The sequence below is a fragment of the Notamacropus eugenii genome, chromosome 5 (genome assembly GCF_028372415.1).
Source record: "Notamacropus eugenii isolate mMacEug1 chromosome 5, mMacEug1.pri_v2, whole genome shotgun sequence".
Taxonomy (NCBI): Eukaryota; Metazoa; Chordata; class Mammalia; order Diprotodontia; family Macropodidae; genus Notamacropus; species Notamacropus eugenii.
In genome coordinates this window covers 65,258,060-65,278,445 of record NC_092876.1, presented here as the reverse complement: position 1 = coordinate 65,278,445, position 20,386 = coordinate 65,258,060, and the positions used below count along the sequence as shown (strand labels likewise).

The 20,386-nt window shown below is 43.4% G+C and overlaps 1 protein-coding gene across 23 annotated transcripts in view; it reads right to left on the bottom strand.

The window, feature by feature from the left end:
• Window positions 1-13,392: 13,392 nt before the first annotated feature.
• Window positions 13,393-20,386, bottom strand: part of SRRM1 (serine and arginine repetitive matrix 1) — a 37,418-nt gene continuing 30,424 nt past the window's right edge. For 22 of the 23 annotated variants that reach the window (XM_072609332.1, XM_072609335.1, XM_072609342.1 and 19 more), the window contains 4 exons: window positions 19,559-20,023; window positions 17,872-18,067; window positions 15,253-15,441; window positions 13,393-14,423 (listed from right to left, as the gene is read on the bottom strand). In XM_072609332.1, the coding sequence (XP_072465433.1) occupies window positions 14,319-14,423; window positions 15,253-15,441; window positions 17,872-18,067; window positions 19,559-20,023 (955 nt within the window). In that variant the 3' untranslated portion in view covers window positions 13,393-14,318. The remainder of the gene's footprint in view (window positions 14,424-15,252; window positions 15,442-17,871; window positions 18,068-19,558; window positions 20,024-20,386) is intronic. The other variant, XM_072609333.1, reaches the window with a different exon arrangement.

The following is a 20,386-nucleotide window of genomic DNA, read 5'->3' as shown; positions in this document are numbered from 1 at the left end:
AGCAATAATAACAATAAAAGCTTGCATTTATACAGCACTTGAAGATTTGCAAAGCACCTTACAAATGTGATCTCATATGAGCCTCTTCAACGTAGGCCCTCTTACTATTTTCATTTTACAGATGAAGAAACTGAGGCAGTCAGAGCTTAAGCAACTTGCCCAGGATCACACAGCTAGTAAGCATCAGAGGTTAGATTTGAATTCAGATCTTCTGGGTGCTCTATCCATTGGGTCACAAGTTGCCTCGCCTCCTTATTCCTATGAGCTTAAAGACCGTTTTAGCTTTCTTGACTGCTACGTCATACCATGGATTGATCCTGAGTTTGCAGAGCATCAGGACACTCATGTATTTTTAGGCTGGTGTATGTAATAGTACTTTATTGTGGTATGATGTGGCGGTCCTGATTTCCCCAGGACTGCCTCAGTATCCTTATTTTTAAAAATGAGTTTAGAAGGGTCAGTCTTTTAGATCTGTCCAGTTCCACCATTCTATGTTCTAGGATTCTGTCTATTAACAGAACATTCTTCTCAGGGATAATGGGTTGGAATTATTCTCTCCACTATAATATTTCCGTGATTTCCACCACCTCCAGTTATTATCCCCACTTTAGCCTTCTCCTGATTCATCACCACAACAAATATATTGTATTGGGGCTGAAAACCAGTGACTAGTTCCCTGAAGGTGACATACAGGCAGATTTGTGCTGGCTATTTTTCCCCTTCTTCTCTTGAGTCATAGGGATTAACCAAGCCCTTAATTAGCCATAAGCTCAGACTATTTCTGGCTCTAAAAAAACATACAGATCTACAATGGTCTCTGTGGATTTTTTTCACCAACTGCCACCTGTCAGGCAGACAAGGGAGCCCAGCTGAAAGCAGCAAGGCACCCTGGGGGAGGAACAGGAGGAGGTATGTGCCAGGTGAGCTAAATCTACCTTTTCTCAGTCCTGATGGAGAGAGCCCAGGTAATAGCAGCATCCCATCCCATCCCAACTAGACAGGCCCCCACGGACATCAGTATGAGGAGCAACCCTGTGGAGAAAAGGTCCATTATCAACACTGCCACCAGTTGTTGACCACCAGCTACCACCAATGGTCAGGAAGAGCCAAGGACCCCAGGGAAAGCAGTCTTCCTCTACTTCCCAGAAGACTATCTCTGCCTCCAGCCCAGCCCCTGAAGCCATCATCGAGGGGAAAAACCTCTGTGGAAAAAGAGGCCAGCCACACCCACCAATTGCCAGCCAAGGACAAGCAAGGAAGGCTCCCTGTGGAGGCATCATGTGCCAGGTGAGTGTAACCACCACCTCCAAGTGCCACCCACGTGAGGAAGACTTCCTCAAGTGGTAGCCACAGCTACCAGGAAAAAAGTGCCAATGGTCCTTGGCACTGTTCGGCATCTCAGTATCAGAAGTGGATATCATTTCATCAACAGAAATTATGTGAAAGGAAGAATTATCACCTCAGGTTTGCCTCTGTGCCCTATGGGATCACAGAACCCTTCCAGGTGACTTGAACCTGAAACCTCCTATAGAGTAGCTTTTTCCCCACTTAGAGTATAATCTCTTTGAGACCAGGGATTGTCTGACCTAACTGTTGAGATTCTCAGCAGTTCCACTGCCTGACACAAAGTAAGCCCTTAATCAATGGCTTTCATTCATTCAATTTATCATACAGGGCACTTGTCATTAAAATACTCCCAAGAAATCAAAGCTGTAACGAACATTGGTTGTCTGGAGTCTCTTTTAAATGACAGCCAGTGGCTGAAGGTCAGGTTGTGTCCCCTTTGTGGGTCCTTGCTTTTCTTGTCTGTAACATGGAGATAATTCTGGTGCCATCCTACTTCCCTATCCCTTAACAGGGCTGTTGTAAAGGAAACATTTTGCAAGCCATAAAATGCTTACAGAAATAAGAACTAGGACAACTTATTAGAGTGATTGCACTGTAACAACATCAGGTTGTGGGACTCCCTTCAGACTCTATCTGCCTGTTGGCCAAGAAGGAAAACAGGTCTCTTTCCTAAGTGCTCAATCTGACCTCACCTATAGACAAGATCCCAGAACCTCTGGAAGGCACTTCAGTGACTTCATCCAATATCCCTACTTGAAGAGGAATCATTTTAATGACATTTCCCATATAACAGTTACCCAGCCTTTGCTTGGATACTTTCAGTGAAAAGAAGATCACCACTTGCTGAGACATCCCATGTCATTATGGTGAGCCCCTGCCATGAGCCCAAATCTGACCCTTCAACTCCCATCTGTTGCCCCTGGTTCAGTCCTTTGGATCTCAACATAAGTTCAATCCTTTTTCAATGTAATAACATATCAAATATGGAAAGACAACTCTGGTGTTCCCCATTAACCCTACTCATCTCCAGGATAAACATTCCCATATTCCTCCATAGCATGCTTTCCAGTCTTCTCCTCAGCTTGGTCACTATTCTCTGACTGGGTTCCAACTTGTCAATATTGTTCCTAAAACATGGCCCCAGAACTGAACCCATTGCTCACATGGGGCCCTCTTTGTGTCAATAACCCTCTTTTCCTGGAGATTTTCTTCTCTGGGTTTTGGCAACACCGTTCTCTCCTGGTTCTCCCACCTTCTTTCTGTCCATGCCTACATCTTTCTGTCTGCTGGATCTTCATCCTGGTCATGCCTGTTCCCTGTGGTCACCCAAGGCTCCATCTTGGGTCTTCTCTTTTTTTCTCTGTACCATTTCATTTGTTGATCTCATGAGCTCCCATGAATAAACCTCTCTGTACAGATGATTCTCAGATATATCTTCCACCTGCCTATTGGACATCTTGAACTGTATGTCTGATATTATTAGGGAGTCTCTCCTCAACATGTCCAAAACTGAATGCGTTATTTCTTCTCCCAACCCTTCCCCTCTTCCTAATGTCCTTTTTACTCACAACCTAGGTGCCATCACTCTCACCTACCACATCCAATCTGCTGCCAAGACCTTTCCATTCTACTTCTCTAATATTCAGCCCCTCTCTCCCCTGACACTGCCCTTGTCACCTCACACCTCCCCTAATGCAATAACCTGCTGGTGGTCTGTCTGCCCCAAGTCTTTCCCTGCGCCAATTCATCCTCTCTCTACTCAGCTGTCAATTGACCTTCCTAGAGTTCAGGTCTGACCATATCTTGCCTCTATTCAATAAACTCCAGTCCCTGTTACCTCCCTAGAAAATTTTCTGTTTGGCTTTTAAAATCCCTCATGACCTCCTCTTTCCTTCTTCCACCCTGTTTCAGGAGTATACCTTCCATTCCCCATCACAGGTTGTGTGAATCTGTGACACCAACCTCCTTGCTGCTCCTCAAACATATGGTCTGGCCATTTTCTCTGGCTGTCCCCCATACCTGGAACCCTCCTTCTCATGTCTCACCTAAAGTCTCATCTTCCACAAAAAGTCTTTCCTGCTCCTTTTTAAAAATAATGTTTTCCCTCAATTACATGTTAAAGCAATTCTTGGACATTAAGTTTTATATTTTAAGTTTTGATTCTATCCCTTCCTCTCTCCCTCCCCTCCCCACTCCCTGAGATGGTAAGCAGATATAGGCAACTATATGTGCAATCATGTAAAACGTTTCCGTATTAGTCATTTTGAACAAAAAGATCGTAACAACAACAACAACAAAACAGAATGAATGAAAGAAAGTGAAAAACAGCGTGCTTCAACCTGTATTCAGACAATATCAGTTCTTTCTCTGGAGGCAAATGGCATGTTTCATCATTGGTCCCCTGGAAACATCTTGGATCATCGTATTGCTGAGAAGAGCTAAATCACTCATGGTTCTTTAGCATGCAACATTCTGGTTCTGCTTACTTCACTTTGCATCAGCTCTGCACTAAACTTCTTGATTTTTTTTGCCTTCCCTTGAGATGACCTCCAATTTATTCTGTCTATAGCTGTTTGTGCATCGTTATCTGTATGTTGTTCCTCCCCCTCCCATTAGACTGTGAGCTCTTTGAGAGGAAGGACCATGTTTTCATCTTTCTTAAGCATAGTAGGTGTTTAATAAATGCTTTTGGTGACTCGACTTGATCCTATGTTTCTGTTAATGTAGTTTATGATCATCTTAGCTTTCCTGGCTAAAGCAGTCACCCTGCTAGCCCCATCTAGCCTTTTTCCCCCTTTTAAAACATCCCTTCCCCAAACCCCCTCCGTCTTCCCTTGTAACAAAGAAGTACATATGACTGGAACAAATCAACACATTGGCCATGACTGGAAATGAATGTCTTATTCCTCATCTGTAGGCCCCCAGTTTTCCACAGAGAGCCACTTGATGGTCAGTCTTAGGAAGCCAGGATTGGTGGGTGTTACCAGAATGAGGTGTCTTTCCACACTGTTTCTCTTTAGATTACTGTTATCATTAGGTGAATTGTTCAGATAGCATTACTAGCTTTGCTCTGTATCCATTCCCACAGGTCTTCTCAAGTCTTCCCGATTTCTTTGTATTCATCATTCTTTACAGAACGATTATATTTCACCACCTTCATGTCTCATGCTTGGCTGCTCACTGGGTCCCCAATCAATGACCCTGATTTTTCTTTCTAGTTTTTTTCTACAACAAAAAGTGCTATTTTTTGTATTTCTTCCCCACCCCACTCCTTGAAAAGGAACAAAGCACTAATTCTACCATTTTTTTTTGAGAAAATCCTTCAGATCCTGGTTTTCCCAGGCTTCTAAATATTGTTAGCAAGGGCTCTATCCGTTCTGGAGACATCTTCCTCCCCCTGAGCCTAGAGGGGCGTTTTAGTGGATAAAATATGAGATCTGGAAGACCTGAGTTCAAATCCTCCCCCCCTAGAATTAATAGCCATGTGACCCCAGAGAAGTCAATTCAACTTTCCCACCCTCAGTTTCCTCATTTGTAAATTTAGGGTTATAATAGCATCTACCTTCCAGGACTGTTGTGAGGATCAGAGGGGATAATATATGTAAAACACAATAGAAATGTTAGGCAGTGTTGTGGCTGTCTGGGTTACTGGTGTTGTTTTTGTTACACTGGGCAAGGTCAGCATAGCTGAGGGAGGGGAGAATGTGAAGAAAGTTGGTTCCAAATGCAGGGACTCTCTAGCTTCCGCACCAGGTACCAACATTCCCCCCTCTAGGCTCTCCCATATGGCATTCCCCATCCTCATTGCCCACCTTGGGCTTAGTGCTTAGTGCCACCTAGCGACATTGACTGAGATAGGAGAAAGCCAGATAGAGAAAGGCAGGATTAAGGAGAAGAGACAGACATACAGACAGAGGAAGGGAGGGAGTGAAGGGAATGACGGATAGAGAAAGAGGAAGCTAAAGGAGTAAAATGGAATTGAGGAAGAGAAGAAAACAGATGGGAGGATGAGTGAGGATGAGCAAGAAGATATTTTTACATATTCAGAAAACTTTTTAAAGTTTCTATGTGCATTTATTAAGCACCTACTGTGTACTCTTCCTTGCACAAGACTCTCCATCTCCTGGTTCCCTGCTTTTTTTCACTGGCTGTCCTCTACACCTGGAATTCTCCCTTGTCTTTGCCACAATCCCACCTTCTACAAGAAGCCTTTCATGGCTTCCCTAATCTTAATCAGCCTCACTCTGAGATGGCCTCCAACTGGTCCTGTATATATCTTGTTTCTACAGAGTCATTTGCCTGTCGTCTCCTGTGAGCTCCTTGAGGACAAGGATTATGTATGTCCTTGTATTCCTAGCCCTTAGTACTTTTCTTGGCAGTGAGGGTGCTTAATAAATGCTGGTTGACTTGACAACTTGTAGCCATTTATTAAGCATTTAATAAGTGCTTACTATGTACTGGACACTGAGCTAAGGGCTGGGGGTACCAAGAAAGGCAAAAATGGTCCCCTCTGCCCTCAAGGAGCTCACTTTCTAACGGAGAAAACAATTGTGTATGTATGAGATATCTACAGAGTAAATGGGGCAGCTAGGTGGTGTACTGGATAGAGCACCAGTGCAGGAGTCAGGAGGACCTGAGTTCAAATCTCATCTCAGACAGTTGACCCTAGCTGTGTGACCTTGGGCAAGTCACTTAACCCGAGTTGCCTCATCCTGGGTCATCTCCAGTCATCCTGATGAATATCTGGTCACTGGATTGAGATGGCTCTGGAGAAGTGAGGCTGGTGACCTGCACAGCCCTCACTCAAAACAAAGTCAAGTGCAAGTTATGTCATTATTTCTCTGATGGCATGGTCTTCTTTAGCAACGAAGGACAAACACACACATACAGAGTAAATAGAAGGTAATCTCCAATGGAAGGGATTAGCAGCACCAATCTCTTCTGTTTCCTAGGCTCAGGAAGGGCTCTCTATTCCTTAGGCACTGGGAGGTCATCTGCATCTCAAGGTCCATCCCTACTTCAGCCACAAGGGAGGTGCTTAACAAATGCTTGCTGGATTGGATTGGAACCCACCCAAACTGTTCATCCTTTGAGATTCTTTCCCATGAAACCTACCCTGGATTCTTGTGTAATTTCCTGGAAACCAGTGGAGCATGGAATAGTGGATAAAAAGCCAGCTTTGAAACCAGAAAACCTGGGTTCTACTCCTTACTCTGACCCAAGGAAGTTGTGTGACCTCAGGTAAGTAACCTAATCTCTCAGTGTTCCCATGGTTACTGAGTTTCTAAATCCTGAGAGTTTCCAAGCCTTGATAATCCTTAAAACTATAAATTGCAGGGCAAGTGCTAACCTGCGTTGGTAGATATTATTTCCACACCAGAAGTTCCCTGTAAGAATGACATCATAGGTCTAATACAAAAATAAAACCAACAAAACACTTGATTGGTCCCATCTATCAGTTCCCTCTCTTGATACATACCCCATATTCTTTCCTGGTCAGACAGGAACAGAAATCTAGAGTTGCAAGGAGCTTCAGAGGCCATCTTGAACAGCCTGCTCATTTTACAGAAGAGAAACTGAGGCTCAGACAGGGATCATACAGCTGGGGTCTCTGGCTCCAAATGAGGACTCTCCCCCTGGTCCTACACACTTCTCCGGAGTGTGTTTTCAATGGCAACATGAAACCATTTCCACCAACCATGTCTGGTATATAGTAGGTACCAGAAGAGCTCCATACTTGATGATCATTTGTGTCACTGGTGTGTGAAGCCCGAACCTGAAACATCCTTTTTGTTTATTTTTCCCCCAAGGAAAATGACTTTAAAGCAGATCTCATGAAGCCTTTTCCTCCTGTGTTAGTTTGGGGGTTTTTGCTTTCTGAGGCCAGGGTCCAGGTTCCCTCTCTTTCTTGTCTCCCCATAGTGCCTGATTCAAGGCTCGCTCCAGAAAGAATTTGCTGATTCGACTCTCCCCTTAAGTTCCTTACATGCCACAGACTGACCCAATGACCTGGCTTATACTTTGGGGAACAGAATTAATGAAGTGACTTAAAAAAACCACTCAGGGATAGAGGCCAAAATACCTTTCAGTATTGGTGTTTAACTCACCTGCCCAGAAGGCCATTCCCCAGTCCCCCTCCCACTCAACTCTGGATGAGATTTCCCTTACTAATACAGACATAGTCTGATCCACTTTGGTCCCTAGGGGCAGCTACCATTATACTGATTCAGGAGATCCCTGGGGATAGGAGAGCTTTTCTGTTTGGTTGGTAGGAAAGACAAATTGCCTAGGTGCCTTTTGTAGAGACATAGGATCCTAGGTCTAGGGCCTGGAAACCCGATAGTCCTCTGATTCAATGTTTGTCATTTTGCAGATGAGGAAACTGAAGCCTAGAGATGATGTGACTTGGGCAGGTGACAGGCTGTAAGCATCCAAGGTGAGATCTGAATCTGGGTCCTCTGACATTTTTCACCATAACATGACACCTCCCAGTCTGGTTCCAAACTGAGAAGGCTGCTTGATTTTCAAAATGTTTCTAGAAATGGCCTTTCTACATGACCCCCAGAGTCTCTGGTAGAGGGGAGGAGTCCTGGTACAGTTGGAGCTTGGTCTCCATCAGCCTTGACACTCACTTCACCTTATCCCTCCCCTCCCGCCTCTTTGACTGAGGGTAGGGCCATCAGCTGCCACCATCCATTGAAGAAGAGAGCTCAGCTCAGAACATTTCATTTCTCACCTGGCTGGCTGTCTCACCTGTCTCACCTTCTCCACCAAGCCCCCTAGATACCTTCAATTTCCTTTAGTCTCATTTTCCCTGGTTAATCTCTTTGAGGTCAGGGACTGGTTCACAATGCTGGGTACATGGTAGAAACTTAATGAAATATCTATTGTCTATTGAACTAGACCTGAGCTCCAAAGGGTTTTAAAAAATTATTTGATTAACAAGCACTCCCTGAAGGTCTTCTTCAAGTTCTCAGAGCTATGGAGGATACTGAGAAATAGAACTTGCAAGTTAGTTAGTGGTTAGCATTCATATGGATCTTTAAGGTTCGCATAATTATAAAGTTATGAAGTAGTTCCAGTTATTTTCATTTTATTTCATTATTTCATTTTATTCTCCCTGATCATACTCTGACCAATTCACTTACTGATTTCCTTCTCCCCTTCATTCTGCTGATTTGCCCCAACCCCATCCTAAACCTCCTGGAGGCTACCTGAGGCTACCCTGGGGGTCCACATTCTCCTTCTGGTTGGATACTATTAGGCCATTAGCCACTGCAGGTATCCTTCACAAAAGGCAGAATTTAGCAGTTAGACTAAAGCAAGGTTATTGCTGTTCCATTGTTTCCAGCTCTTTGTAACCTCATGGACCATGGTGTGCTGGCCTTCCAGTCCTTCAGTATCTCTCGATGTCTGTCTCAATGTTCATGTTTGTGGTTTCCATGAAAGCAAAGTGGGGACCAGGAAATCTTCCAGGCTGGGGGAGGTCCTAATGTGGAAGAATGAGATCCTTAGAGAGCACATAGTAGTTTTCTACAAGTCTCTGTTTCGCTGGAAGGAACCCATCCTCTGCAGACAGAAGACATGAACTGGGTTCAGCTCTTTGGCTATGCCACTAAGTCTGATGTGTGGCCTTTGGTCCCTTTTTTGCAGCCTCAGTTTCCCCACTGCTAAATAAGAGGTTGGACTAGATCATTTCTAAGATTTCCACCAGCTCTAGCTTCTGTTATCAGCTTTCAGCTTTAAAATCCTCTGATTCCAACATTAAGATTGCCAGTGCTGAAGGATGAGCCTTTCCCCCCGCTTTTGGGCTAGAAGGTAAATGAGTTTCAGCTCCAAGATGAAGCAGATTCACCAACCATCCCAATTCAGAAAGCCGGGCTTGCTTTCTTTGGTATGAGTCACAGCATTTGTGCTAAAAAGGCAAACCAAGGCCCACTCTGCTTTGTCTACAACAGGGAGCTATAATTAGGAACAGAAGTCGGTTCTGGAGGCAGCTTTGGTCATGAATATCTGGTCACTGGATTCAGATGCCTCTGGAGAAGAAGTGAGGCTGGTGACTTGCACAGCCCTCCCTCACTCAAAACAAAGTCAAGTGCAAGTCATGTCATCATATCTCTGATGGCATGGTCTTCTTCCGCAACGAAGGACGAACACAATAGTATTGCCCTAGGTTCCTATTCGCTAACCCCTCTGCAAGGCCTCAGTGTCCCACCACTTAGAGAATCTTAGGGTCTGCCAGGATCACCTCAGAAACTTTCAAGTGAGATTTTTATCTATACATACACACGTACACATATGTACGTATGTGTGTGTGTGTGTGTGTGTGTGTGTGTGTGTGTTAGTTTCAGGCTTATGAAAGGTGTAGCATAATGAATAGAAAGCCAGGCTTGAAAGGCAGGAAGACCCAGTTGAACCTCTGACACAGACTGGCTGAGACTCAGGGAAAGACAATGAACATCTCAGCATTCCAGGCCTTTCTGATCTCAAACTAGAAGATGCAGACCTGCTGTTGAGAGGGGATTTTCTCACCTGGAAAAGTTCCCTCTACCAGGGAACCCAGTTGTCTGATTTTTTCCTTAGAGCTTGCTCTCTGGATAGGACCAAAAAACTCAATCTTTTTTCCATGATCCACCTTCAAATATTTGAAACTTGCAACCCTTCAGTATTTTCTTCTTCACATTAAACATGCTCAGTTGCTTCAACTGATCCTTATATGGCACTATCTCATGACAATGTGTGTGTATTTATATATATATATGTAATATATATCATTATTGTATTTTAATATATATATTCATCTCATGTTTATCCTATCCATCTCTTATCTATTTTATCCTATCTATCCATCCATCTACTTACTTCTGTCTTATCTATATATATCCATCTACCTGCTTATCTATATATCTATCTACCTAGCTAGCTACCTATGTGAGATGTATAGAGTGCCCAGGGAGGACTAGCACCTCCAGTGTGAGGGCTTTGCCGAGCCCTTTTCAGGGCTGCTCATTCACCTTTAGGGTCCATCTGTCACCCATTTCTCACCTGTGGCTCTAAGTTGTGCCACGTACAGCAGCCAAACGTCAGTAAAATCATCTCAGCAGATGGGCCAACCCAGGTTGAGAACTGTTGGTGAGTTAATGGGAAGTCTACCCCAAGCATGTAGGGATGTCCCCAGTGGAATGGGTAGATGAGAACAATTTGTTCCAAAATCCACGAAGGAGCTGATTCAGGTGTTTATAACTTGGTCAAAGAAGACACCATAGTCATCCATTGCATCCCAGGTCATCACCAGTCATCTTGACTTTTGTCTTACCACTGGACTTCAGTGATCTTGGAAGAGAGGGTGAGGCTGATCACCTTGTGCAACCCTGCCTTATTTACATTCAATTTGTGCAGGAGTCAAGACATTACTCCATAATGTCATTGGTCTTCAGCTATAACGGAGTCTATTAAATACCCCAGCTCTTTTTCAGAGATGCATGTTACAGCACAAGGGTGGTTTCAGGCTTTTTTTGGGGTGGTGTTGCTTCATGTAGAGCAGAGGTATCCAATTCACAATGGCCCACAGGAGTAAGACTCTTAAATGCAATCCTCAAACTGGATTAAAATATAACTGGGAAACATTTACCAAAATAAATAAAAATACAATAAAGATGTTAATTTGCAGTTTTCTGATTCAGTCTGTGGCCACAGGAATCTGTTTCCATGACACCATTGTTGAAGAAGACTTGGTTTCTGGTGTTGGTTCAAATTCTTCCACTCACTGCCTCAGTGTCGTAATGAGGTTGGATTAGTTGGTCCAATTCTAATAACTGTTTCAGGATGATGTGAACTATCCTTCTAAGTGAAGCCTCCCTCTGCTACAGTAACCTCTGATTTCCACCAACTATTTGTTTACCCTCTCCAACAGAAGTTGTCATGTCAGGGGCTAGCAACGAGTGACTTATTTGACCAAGATGGCACTTTGGCCAGACGTTGCCATGACACACCTCACTCCCTACCGGTAAAGTTGTGACTCCCATGGCATTCAAAAAGGAGAGGTCATGTACCTCTTCTTTAGAACCCTGGTGAAGTGCTAAAAACAAACAAAAATCTGGAGAGTTGTGTACACAAAGGATCTGGATTTAAAAGGGGAACATACTCTATCCATTGGGGGTGCTGGTGTCAAACAGAAATGGGAGGCACTAAACGGTATGTAAGGATCTCCACAGAGCACAGGATGACTTAGAAAACCACCGGGTTATGCTTTTTGTTTCTGTGTTCTCTTAATTCTTTTGTTACATATTTTCCGATGAAGTTTTCACTTGGTTAGGGCCGTGTGTTGGACACCTCTATACCAGTCTTGGTCCGAGCTGGGCTCTGCAGCTCTGATGAACTGAGAGCAGCTCAAAGGAGTTCAGCTGAGTCCAGAATGCATGATGGGTACAAGCTGAGCTGCATTTTCCAAACACAAAGTCCTCAGAGTAAAGCGACCAGATAAAAAGAACAGGGTATAATTTGGCTCAGGCAGGGCTAGGCTCTCCAGCAGCATCCGTGCAAAACTGCCTGTGCCCTATAAGGCAGGCCATGGGCCATGCACGTGGCAGGTGCTCAGCACAGCATCATGACAACTGAGTCCTGCCATCTGGGACATTGTGAACAGGGCTTGGAGACATTTTAAGCTAAAAGCTGGGGAAACCATAAACATTTCATAGACTCTTTGAGGGTGCTCTGACAGCAAGTTTGTATTTGTATTTTAGGTTTGTATTACATTTTATTTTGTAAAATGCTTTCCCATGAGTTGCTGAGGTTCTTTTATAAAGGGATGGAGAGAGGAAGGTCTCAGGTGTTCCAGTTCTAAGGCCCCAGGCTCCCAAATCTCTAGTCCTGGTGAGTCCTGCCTACTTAGAGCCAGACCAGAACAGTAAACTCTGTCAAGGGCCTTGTCTAAGTCATTTCTCTCTGGGCTTTGGCTTCAGTAAAACTTAGGGGACTCCACTCCATCTAACATCCCCTCTTATCCTAATGTTCTGTGATTAGGGATATGAACTGCTCCCTTTCAGATGCAATATACACTTACAGAGGGTTCTACCTCATCAAATAAGCCCCTAGAGCATTTGTGGAAGGCATGAGGGAATGAAATGTAAGAGAAAACTGGCAGCACCCATGTCACATAGCTCATGGAGTCCCTCCAGGGCAGCACTAGATCTTAGTGACAGGCGCCAATATGAGCTCCGCTGTTCAGCTTAGTCCTTCCCTGCCCGACCTAGCTTTCCAACTCCACGCCAGAGTTCTACCCCTTTCTACTCAAGGCTCCATTACCTCTTTACCTTTTCTTCTGCTCAAGTAACACCACTACAAAGGAGGTCCCTGATTTCTTCCCCCATTCCACCCTCATCAAGCCAATCTTGTACTTTACCTTTTAATCAACCTATTTGTATACCTGTTGACTTACCCAATATAAGCTAAGCTGGATTTTGGGGTTTTGTCTTTGTTAAAATGCCTGGCACACAGTTAGCATTCAACACTTGATTACCTAGACATCAACTGGGGTGCGGTCAGTCTTTCAAGCCTAAAACCCTCCTTTAAGGCTCTTCCTCACTCTCACGTTCCAAATAAAATACACTTGGCTCTTTCTGGCAGCCTACCAGGGTATATCCACTCCCTTAGAAATGGGAAATCCTGATGATTGAAGGTGAGGCAAGAACTGAGAACACCCTTTTTGGAAAGAAATACTTCCATGTAACTTACTATTATTTTTCTGATTGATTCAACTTAAAAGAGACAGCTGGTCCACAGGTAAAACCCACTAGGAAGGATTTGTTAAGCAAGAGCTGACCATGAAGCTCTGACCTGAAAGTAGAGCTAAATGGTGCTGTTTTTCCTTTCCTATGCTCTGGAGAGAGCTCCAAGGGGCAGACATGAGGGCATGTTTTCCAGAGGTCTTTGAGTGTTTGTTTCTGTAAAGAGACACCACTGTCATTAATGTGCTAGTGGGAATTATAGGGTCTCTAAGGGCCCTTCCTAACCAATTACACTTCAGTAAAACAAAGACAAACATGATTTTAAATTTAGAAATTTATTCTGTTTAATCCACAAGCTTTATATAGCTTTATTTTAAAAAACAAACAAAAAAAGACAAAAAAAAAACCAACAAAAAAACAAAATAAAATAAAACGGTGAAAACATGACAATATCCAAAATTGAGATCCTTCCACTTTTCAAAAGCAAGAGCTCTGAAAAATTCAGTCTACCAACTGGAAGAACCCTAACAAGACAAGAATTATGAATGGGGCAATGATGTCATTTCACAAACAGAATTTTATGTAACTGAAGGAACCTTTCTGGGGCATAACTGTCCTTACAAGCAAATGGAGGGTGGGAGGGGAACAAGACAGGAAAAAATGGAATTCCAGTGTTCCAAATCAACTAGTTACATCAGTATAAACCCACAGTGTCCTGGCGAACAGCGTGTGTTCGTTTTCTGGACTGTCCTAAGAGCTCTAATCTTGATTCACTTCAGCAGAGACGACAGCAAAAGGGAAAGAGTGTGGCATTAAAAATGCTTGTGTCGACTTCTGGTGAACAGTGGTCTCTCTTCTGGGCAGCTTCAAGGTCAAAGCCTCATAACTTAAATGGAGGCCAAGAACTGAACAAGAACTTAAAAGATAATCTCTGTGTACGGCCAGGGCTGGGAGAAGATTTAAAGGAAAAAGAAGGCTGTTAGCCATACTTAAACCCCTTTAAAAAAATTTTTTCCCCTTAAAAATGTCTCTAAATGAAGTTATGTTGGCTGTCAATGAATGTCACTAGTACACTGTGGACACCTTTTGTAATGTAAATCCATGCCCTTTTTTTACATGGTGAACCTCAACCTAGCAATTATGACAACAAATGTTATAGCCTAAAGCTCAAACACATTTTAGCAATTGTGAAATGGAATCTGAGTACAAACCCAATCCAATGTACATTATAACAAAGGGTTCCCTCTACGACTGTGGGGACACTTGCGCCTTTCTCATCGACCTTAGCGCCTTTTCCCGAAGGTGTTTCTCTAGGTCATCCAGGTTGTCTTCAGCTTCACTCTCGGTCTCCTGCAGAGACAAGATCCACCCTTCATCTTTCTAGTCACTGACAAGTGCCAAGAGGGAAACATTAGCAGCTCCAGAGGTTCACAAGGATTGTTCAGCACAACCCCTGCCCTGCCCCACAAGCAAAGGCTCCCACATTCCCAGCCCTGGTCATGTGGCAAGGGGAGTATCAGGGCTGGGCCTCAGGTCCTAACGTCCATCCAAAGCAAAGTTCCTTATGCCAGGCTGCCTTTCAAAGGGCAAATCCAGCTCCATTTCCACCTAGGCTAAGTGGAACACAGTGTCAAAGAGGTAAATGGATTATAAAAATCATACCACATCTCAAAGTAAAATATACATGCCATTTTATTCCTCTTAAAATTATTCATGCTTGTCTTTGCCTCAACGCCATAGGTGACAGTTGAATGCAGGGGATTTCAACACACCTCAAAGAATCAGATCCCAGTAAAGGAAGGTCCTGGGTGGATCTGAATCACAGGAAAACTGTGGCTCCTGGGCCACCAAAGGTGGCAGCAGAAAGAGACTCTGGCCTGGGAGTTGGGAAATCTAATGGTCCCACCAGTGACCTCTATGATGCAGGGGGATAACTGCTTTGGACTTTAGATTGATTCCTCATCTACTAAACGAGGGAGTGGGGCTAGAGGAATTCTAAGGCCTCTTCTATGATCAGATGATTGATTACCTTACCCATCCACCACCTACACACCCTGGTACCCCTGAAAGAAAATGGGACCCAATGACACTGAGTGAATGCAGGAGCAGAAGCTCCCAACATACCTGGAGAACAACCTGCCCTCCTAATGGGGGTGTAGGATAAGGAGTCCTACGTTACCTTTTTGGGCTCTGTCTCCACTTCAGGCTCCTCCTGGGCTGATGTGGTGGTGGACGCCACAGCGGCAGCAGCAGCAGCTGCCGCCTTCTCCTTCTTATGTTTTTTGTGTTTTTTGTGCTTCTTGTCCTTTTTGTGTTTCTTGTCCTTCTTCTTCTTCTTTTTCTTCCCACCACCCTCCTGGTCTGAATTCTGTAAAGCCATGAAGAAAGCAATCACACCAATTAGCTTCAGTGGTCAGGACAGACGCTGGAAATACAGGCTCAATCTCCAAAGCTCCCAAGCCCTGTGGAAGCCTCAGAAATCACCAGCCTGAACACAGGTTAAGCTGACACAAAGATACAGGGAGACCATTGTCCACAATGAAATACAACAGATTTTAAGGAGAATTCTGAAACATTTTCATTCCAAATTTTTGGCTCATGAGTTTACAGGACAGGGAGCTCAGAGACTTTGAAAGTCATCTAGTCCAACTCCATCATTTTACAAAGAAGGAAAATGAGGTCCAGAGATGAAGCAGGCTTGCCCACAGTCACAAACAGAATTTGTTTGATAGCATTTTATTACTGATGGTATTCTTTTCACTCTGCCTGCCTATAGGATTTTGTCTCAGTTGTACAGATGTATCTGCCTACATCGGTCAGCTTACCTGTGTTTAGGCTGGTACCTTTCTCTGCCTGACTGGCCCTTCACCTTCTGTGCTCTTTTGTGTGCCTGATCCTTCTGCCTCCAGAGCCATCTTCCCAAAGCTCTGTTCTTGACTCTCTAAGTCTATGCTGCTAATAACTCCATCTCCACGGCTTTCACCATTACCCCTGTATGGTCAACTCCCAAATGAAAGCATTGCCAGCCTTGATTTCTCCAAGTCCCACCAGGCCTACATTTTCAACTATCCATGAGATTATCACCACCAGATTGTCTGGAAGGTTCTTCAAAACCAACATATCTTAAGACTGAGCTCATCTTCTGCCACTACCCAATGAAACCACCTCCCCATCTCTGCTTAAACTACCACCATTCTTTCAAAGCTACAGGTTTTCCCTTACAATGCTCTACATGTTTCTATGAAAATGTGTACAAAAAGAATTCTCCAAATCAACATATATAGAACCATAAAGGACCAAACACTTTTCTAGTGTTTGTCCTTGAAAGAGCATTTTTGTTTAGCTCCTCTGAAATTCATCTCACATTCTGTAAAACAACCTCCCAAAATGGCACTAAAGAATAAAAACTAGTTCAGAGTTTTATTCTAAAACTAATCAAAGTGCAAAACTTAGGCAATGAGGGACAAACGTCTCTCGTAGGTAGACTGTGAAGAAATGAAATCCATACTCAGCTAAGGATGGATTTCCAAGCGCAATTTCATTCAGCAGACTGGATTGTTTAACTTGCCATGATTTCCTCACTTATCTAACTGCTAAAATCACATTCTACAAGGCTATTAATACAGCTCTCATATTTTCCTAGTGTAAAATGCAACATTACTGAAACAAAAAGACAAACCATGGGCCTTCCTCCTTCATTATAGGAAACAGTGATATTAGATCATTCTCGTTTGCTATCTCTATAGCATATATGTGACTCAAATACCTAATTATGGGGTTGTAACCAAAAACACTCCAATTAGCAAAATGTCTTGAAAAACACACCAAGTACTTGGTTTATGAAAAACTGAAGGTTTAGGACAAATGCTCATCGACAGAATCTGCCCGTGTGACTATGAACCTATTAATCTTCAGTATAGATAAACAATAGTGAAATTCTTCCAACAAAACAAAACACAGAAGCATTCTAGAAACACTCCTCTGGGAAATCTAAGAATAAAAATGTCAATGGTTTAAAAGATCAAATATGAAAAATGAAGATGACTAATAGGACATTTCCCACTCATATAATCTTTGTGACTATTCTTGCTGATTTTTTTTTGGTCTAGCCCCGAGATTAGCACAAGTGATATGTTGCACCAATGCAGATTAGGCAGGAAGGAATGAGAGGCAGGGTCTGAGCACAGGCCTCCCACCTTTCCCATGGTTTTACTTCTGTGCCTTTCTTTCCTGCAGCCCTTTCCCATCTGCTCCACTCCTGCCTCCATTTCCCTAGTCACCCAGCCCTGAAACCTCCTGGACGTTGTTCATTGTGACCTGTGGTGAAATTGTGTTGCCTCTAGATTTCTTTCATGTCTGAGGAACAGGATTGTTCATCACTTTGCAGAGGTGCTACGGTGACCCTGTTTCTCAACAGTGGCCTTGCTTTCCCAGTTCTCCAGTAGCTAAGGACAGACTTGGATTTCTGCTTTCATTAATACAGGTCTCTTACAAACTGGTTGTATTCCACATCCTAGTCAACCTGAAAGTGCTCCCCCCAACTCAGGTACAATTTAGGGGAATCTCTTCCTCAAATCTTTCATTGTCTCCTTTGCATCTATCACCTCTGTATCCCTAATACCAAGCGTGAGGTGCCTTGCACAAAGTAGCCCTTAATAACTGTTTGATGATCAACCTTCTAACATAAAGCATGGATAGAACCTTATTTATTTTTCTATTACCACCCCCGCTCCCTCCAAGTGCTTAACAGACACTTAGTAAACAGTGCTTCTGAATGACTGAACAAAGAAACTCCTACCCTGGCAGGGGATGGGCTTGGTGTGGGGCTTTTAGCCTTCTTGACAGGAGCTGCTGGCGACCAGTTTGTGGATGGGGATTGAGACTGGGTGGGGGATGGAGGTGCTTGGTGCTTCTTAGCTGCTGGCTCAGGAGATCTGGAGGCAGATCTGGAGGATGAGACCCTTCTTACAGACTGGGGACTTGGTGAGGCAGCCCTGAAAACACAGAAAAAATTAATCGCCCAAATTCCTTGGTGATATACATATATATACTCTGCAATTCATGTATTAAGTATCCTAATCAAATCACATTGCCTGATTGATTCCCCATTGAGTGGGAAAGCAAAGGTTAAAAAACTCTAATAGCACTTTCTTGATGTATACAACTTACCAGTCTCCCAAACTGTTCTTTCACATTACATACACCAGGCCACTTTACCATAGTACAAAAGTCCCATAAGACAGACACAGGAAAGTAGTACTATGACCACCTCTGAGGGGGCAAAGACAATGCCAATCACTTGGAGTCCAAAAAAAGAGTTTACACCCCTAGGTGGAAACGTGCTACAGCAATCTGCCCAGTATATTATTCAAACCTAGCTTCTAGTCACAAAAGCTGCCAAAATCAAGCTAATGGTAACATAATCCACATCTCTAAATTCTTCTTATGGAATAAAAAAAAGCAAATTCAAAGAACTTTATTATTCCCCAACTGATGGGCTTTTCTCCTCTCCCAGAGTGCTTTTCAGTGAAGATTTTGGAAGGATTCATTAAATTTTACTAAAGAGTATCAAACAAATCCACATGTACTAATGATGATGTAAGAACACTACTTCTTGGAGACTAAAGAGACTATGAAAACCCCATCAAGTTTACTTCAAATGGTTTGTATTTCTATTATTTCTGACAAGCCTAGAAAGCTCTAACACTTCAATACAGCCCTCGATTTCACCAGCACTGGAGGGGCGATGGAGAAGTACAACCCTTCTTTCAATTAAGGACACCATTTCTTAAGTTGCTACATCTATAAAAATACAACCAGTTAGGCTTCCACTGCTGAATCTTTCTGTATTTCACTAAGCTAGGTCAGCCCTGCCATCCTAAAGGTGGTCCAGTAGTCATAGATGAGGCTTCTCCAATACAATGGTCCCTGTGCTTTTCTAATATCAGCCTTTGAAGGCTGAGGGCTGCCCTCTAAGCTTCAACAAAGCATCCAAGAAGGAACGTCAAATACCAAGTTTGCTTACGACAAACCCAAAGGATCATATATCTTAAAGCTAGAAGTGATTCTCAGAGATTAAATCCAAAGCCCTCATTTCACAAATATGGGAACAGATGCCCAGGCTTGCCCATAGTTCCGTGGGCAGACAAAGATCTGTGGATTCTAAGGTTGGCCTTTGTTTCACTCTGCCACATTACATAAATCCCTTTAGTGTAATATGGCATTCTAGATTTCTACATGGAGTTAAGAGCAGTACAACTGGCAGAAAGGCAGAGCTTTTCATAGAATAACTTTCTAACAACAACAACAAAAAAACCAGAACATGGAACCTCATGTGTTCAAAGAAAGACTAGACAAATACTTATTAAGGATATTGTAGGTATGGATGAAAGGGACCTTAAAGACACTGGGTAAAACATACCCTATAACAAAAGCTGCTGACAAATGAATAGAGCAAAAAATTCAACAATTCTAAAAGCACCCACTTTTTTGCTTTTCTGGGTTCTGGGGTTCTGGAGACTCTCCTGATAGGCCTAGTGCTTGGTGATGGGGACTGCCTTCTTTGGGGTGAAGATGAAGCTCCTCTTCGGAGTGGGGGAGGACTTGCAGAGGTATGAGGAACTCGAGGCCGTGGTGAAGGTGAATGCCGTTTGTTTGGTAGAGGAGACCGGGTTTCTCTGGTAGATCGGCTAGGGGGGGACCCCTTCCTATGCTTAGATGATAAGGAAGGGGAACGTCTCTTTGTAACAGGGGAACTTCTTGGCTTCGGAGGTGGTGAATGGGACACCCGTCGCTTTGGGGGAGGTGAAGGCGATGCTCTTCGCTTGGGAGGTGGTGGCGGGGAAGCTGTTCTTCTTTTAGGAGGCGGGGAAGGAGAGTATCTTCTCTGGATTGGAGGAGAGTATCTTCTTGGAGAAGGTGAACGTCGACGTGGCGGAGGAGAAGGAGTCCTAGAACAAACACACAGACACACTAAAATGAAGAGTTAACTATAGCAGGTGAACAAATCACAAAGAAAAGCTAGGTTCAGCTGCTATCTAATGTTGGAGGGATTCTCTCAGGAGACATGCTTAGATTTCAAAAATTTCACACCAGTCAAGAGGAATTAATTTCTAGAAAATTCTAACCTAGCCAGAATGGAGGGCCTCAGTTAGCTCAATTTACATAGATTTCAAATTTTTGAAAAACTCACCTAGAATAGGGCACGATTATAGAACTAGAAGTTACCTTTGAAGTCAACCATCACTTTATAGGTAAGGAAAATAAGCATACACAACACAAACTATAACAAAAATCAATTTATCTTTCTATGA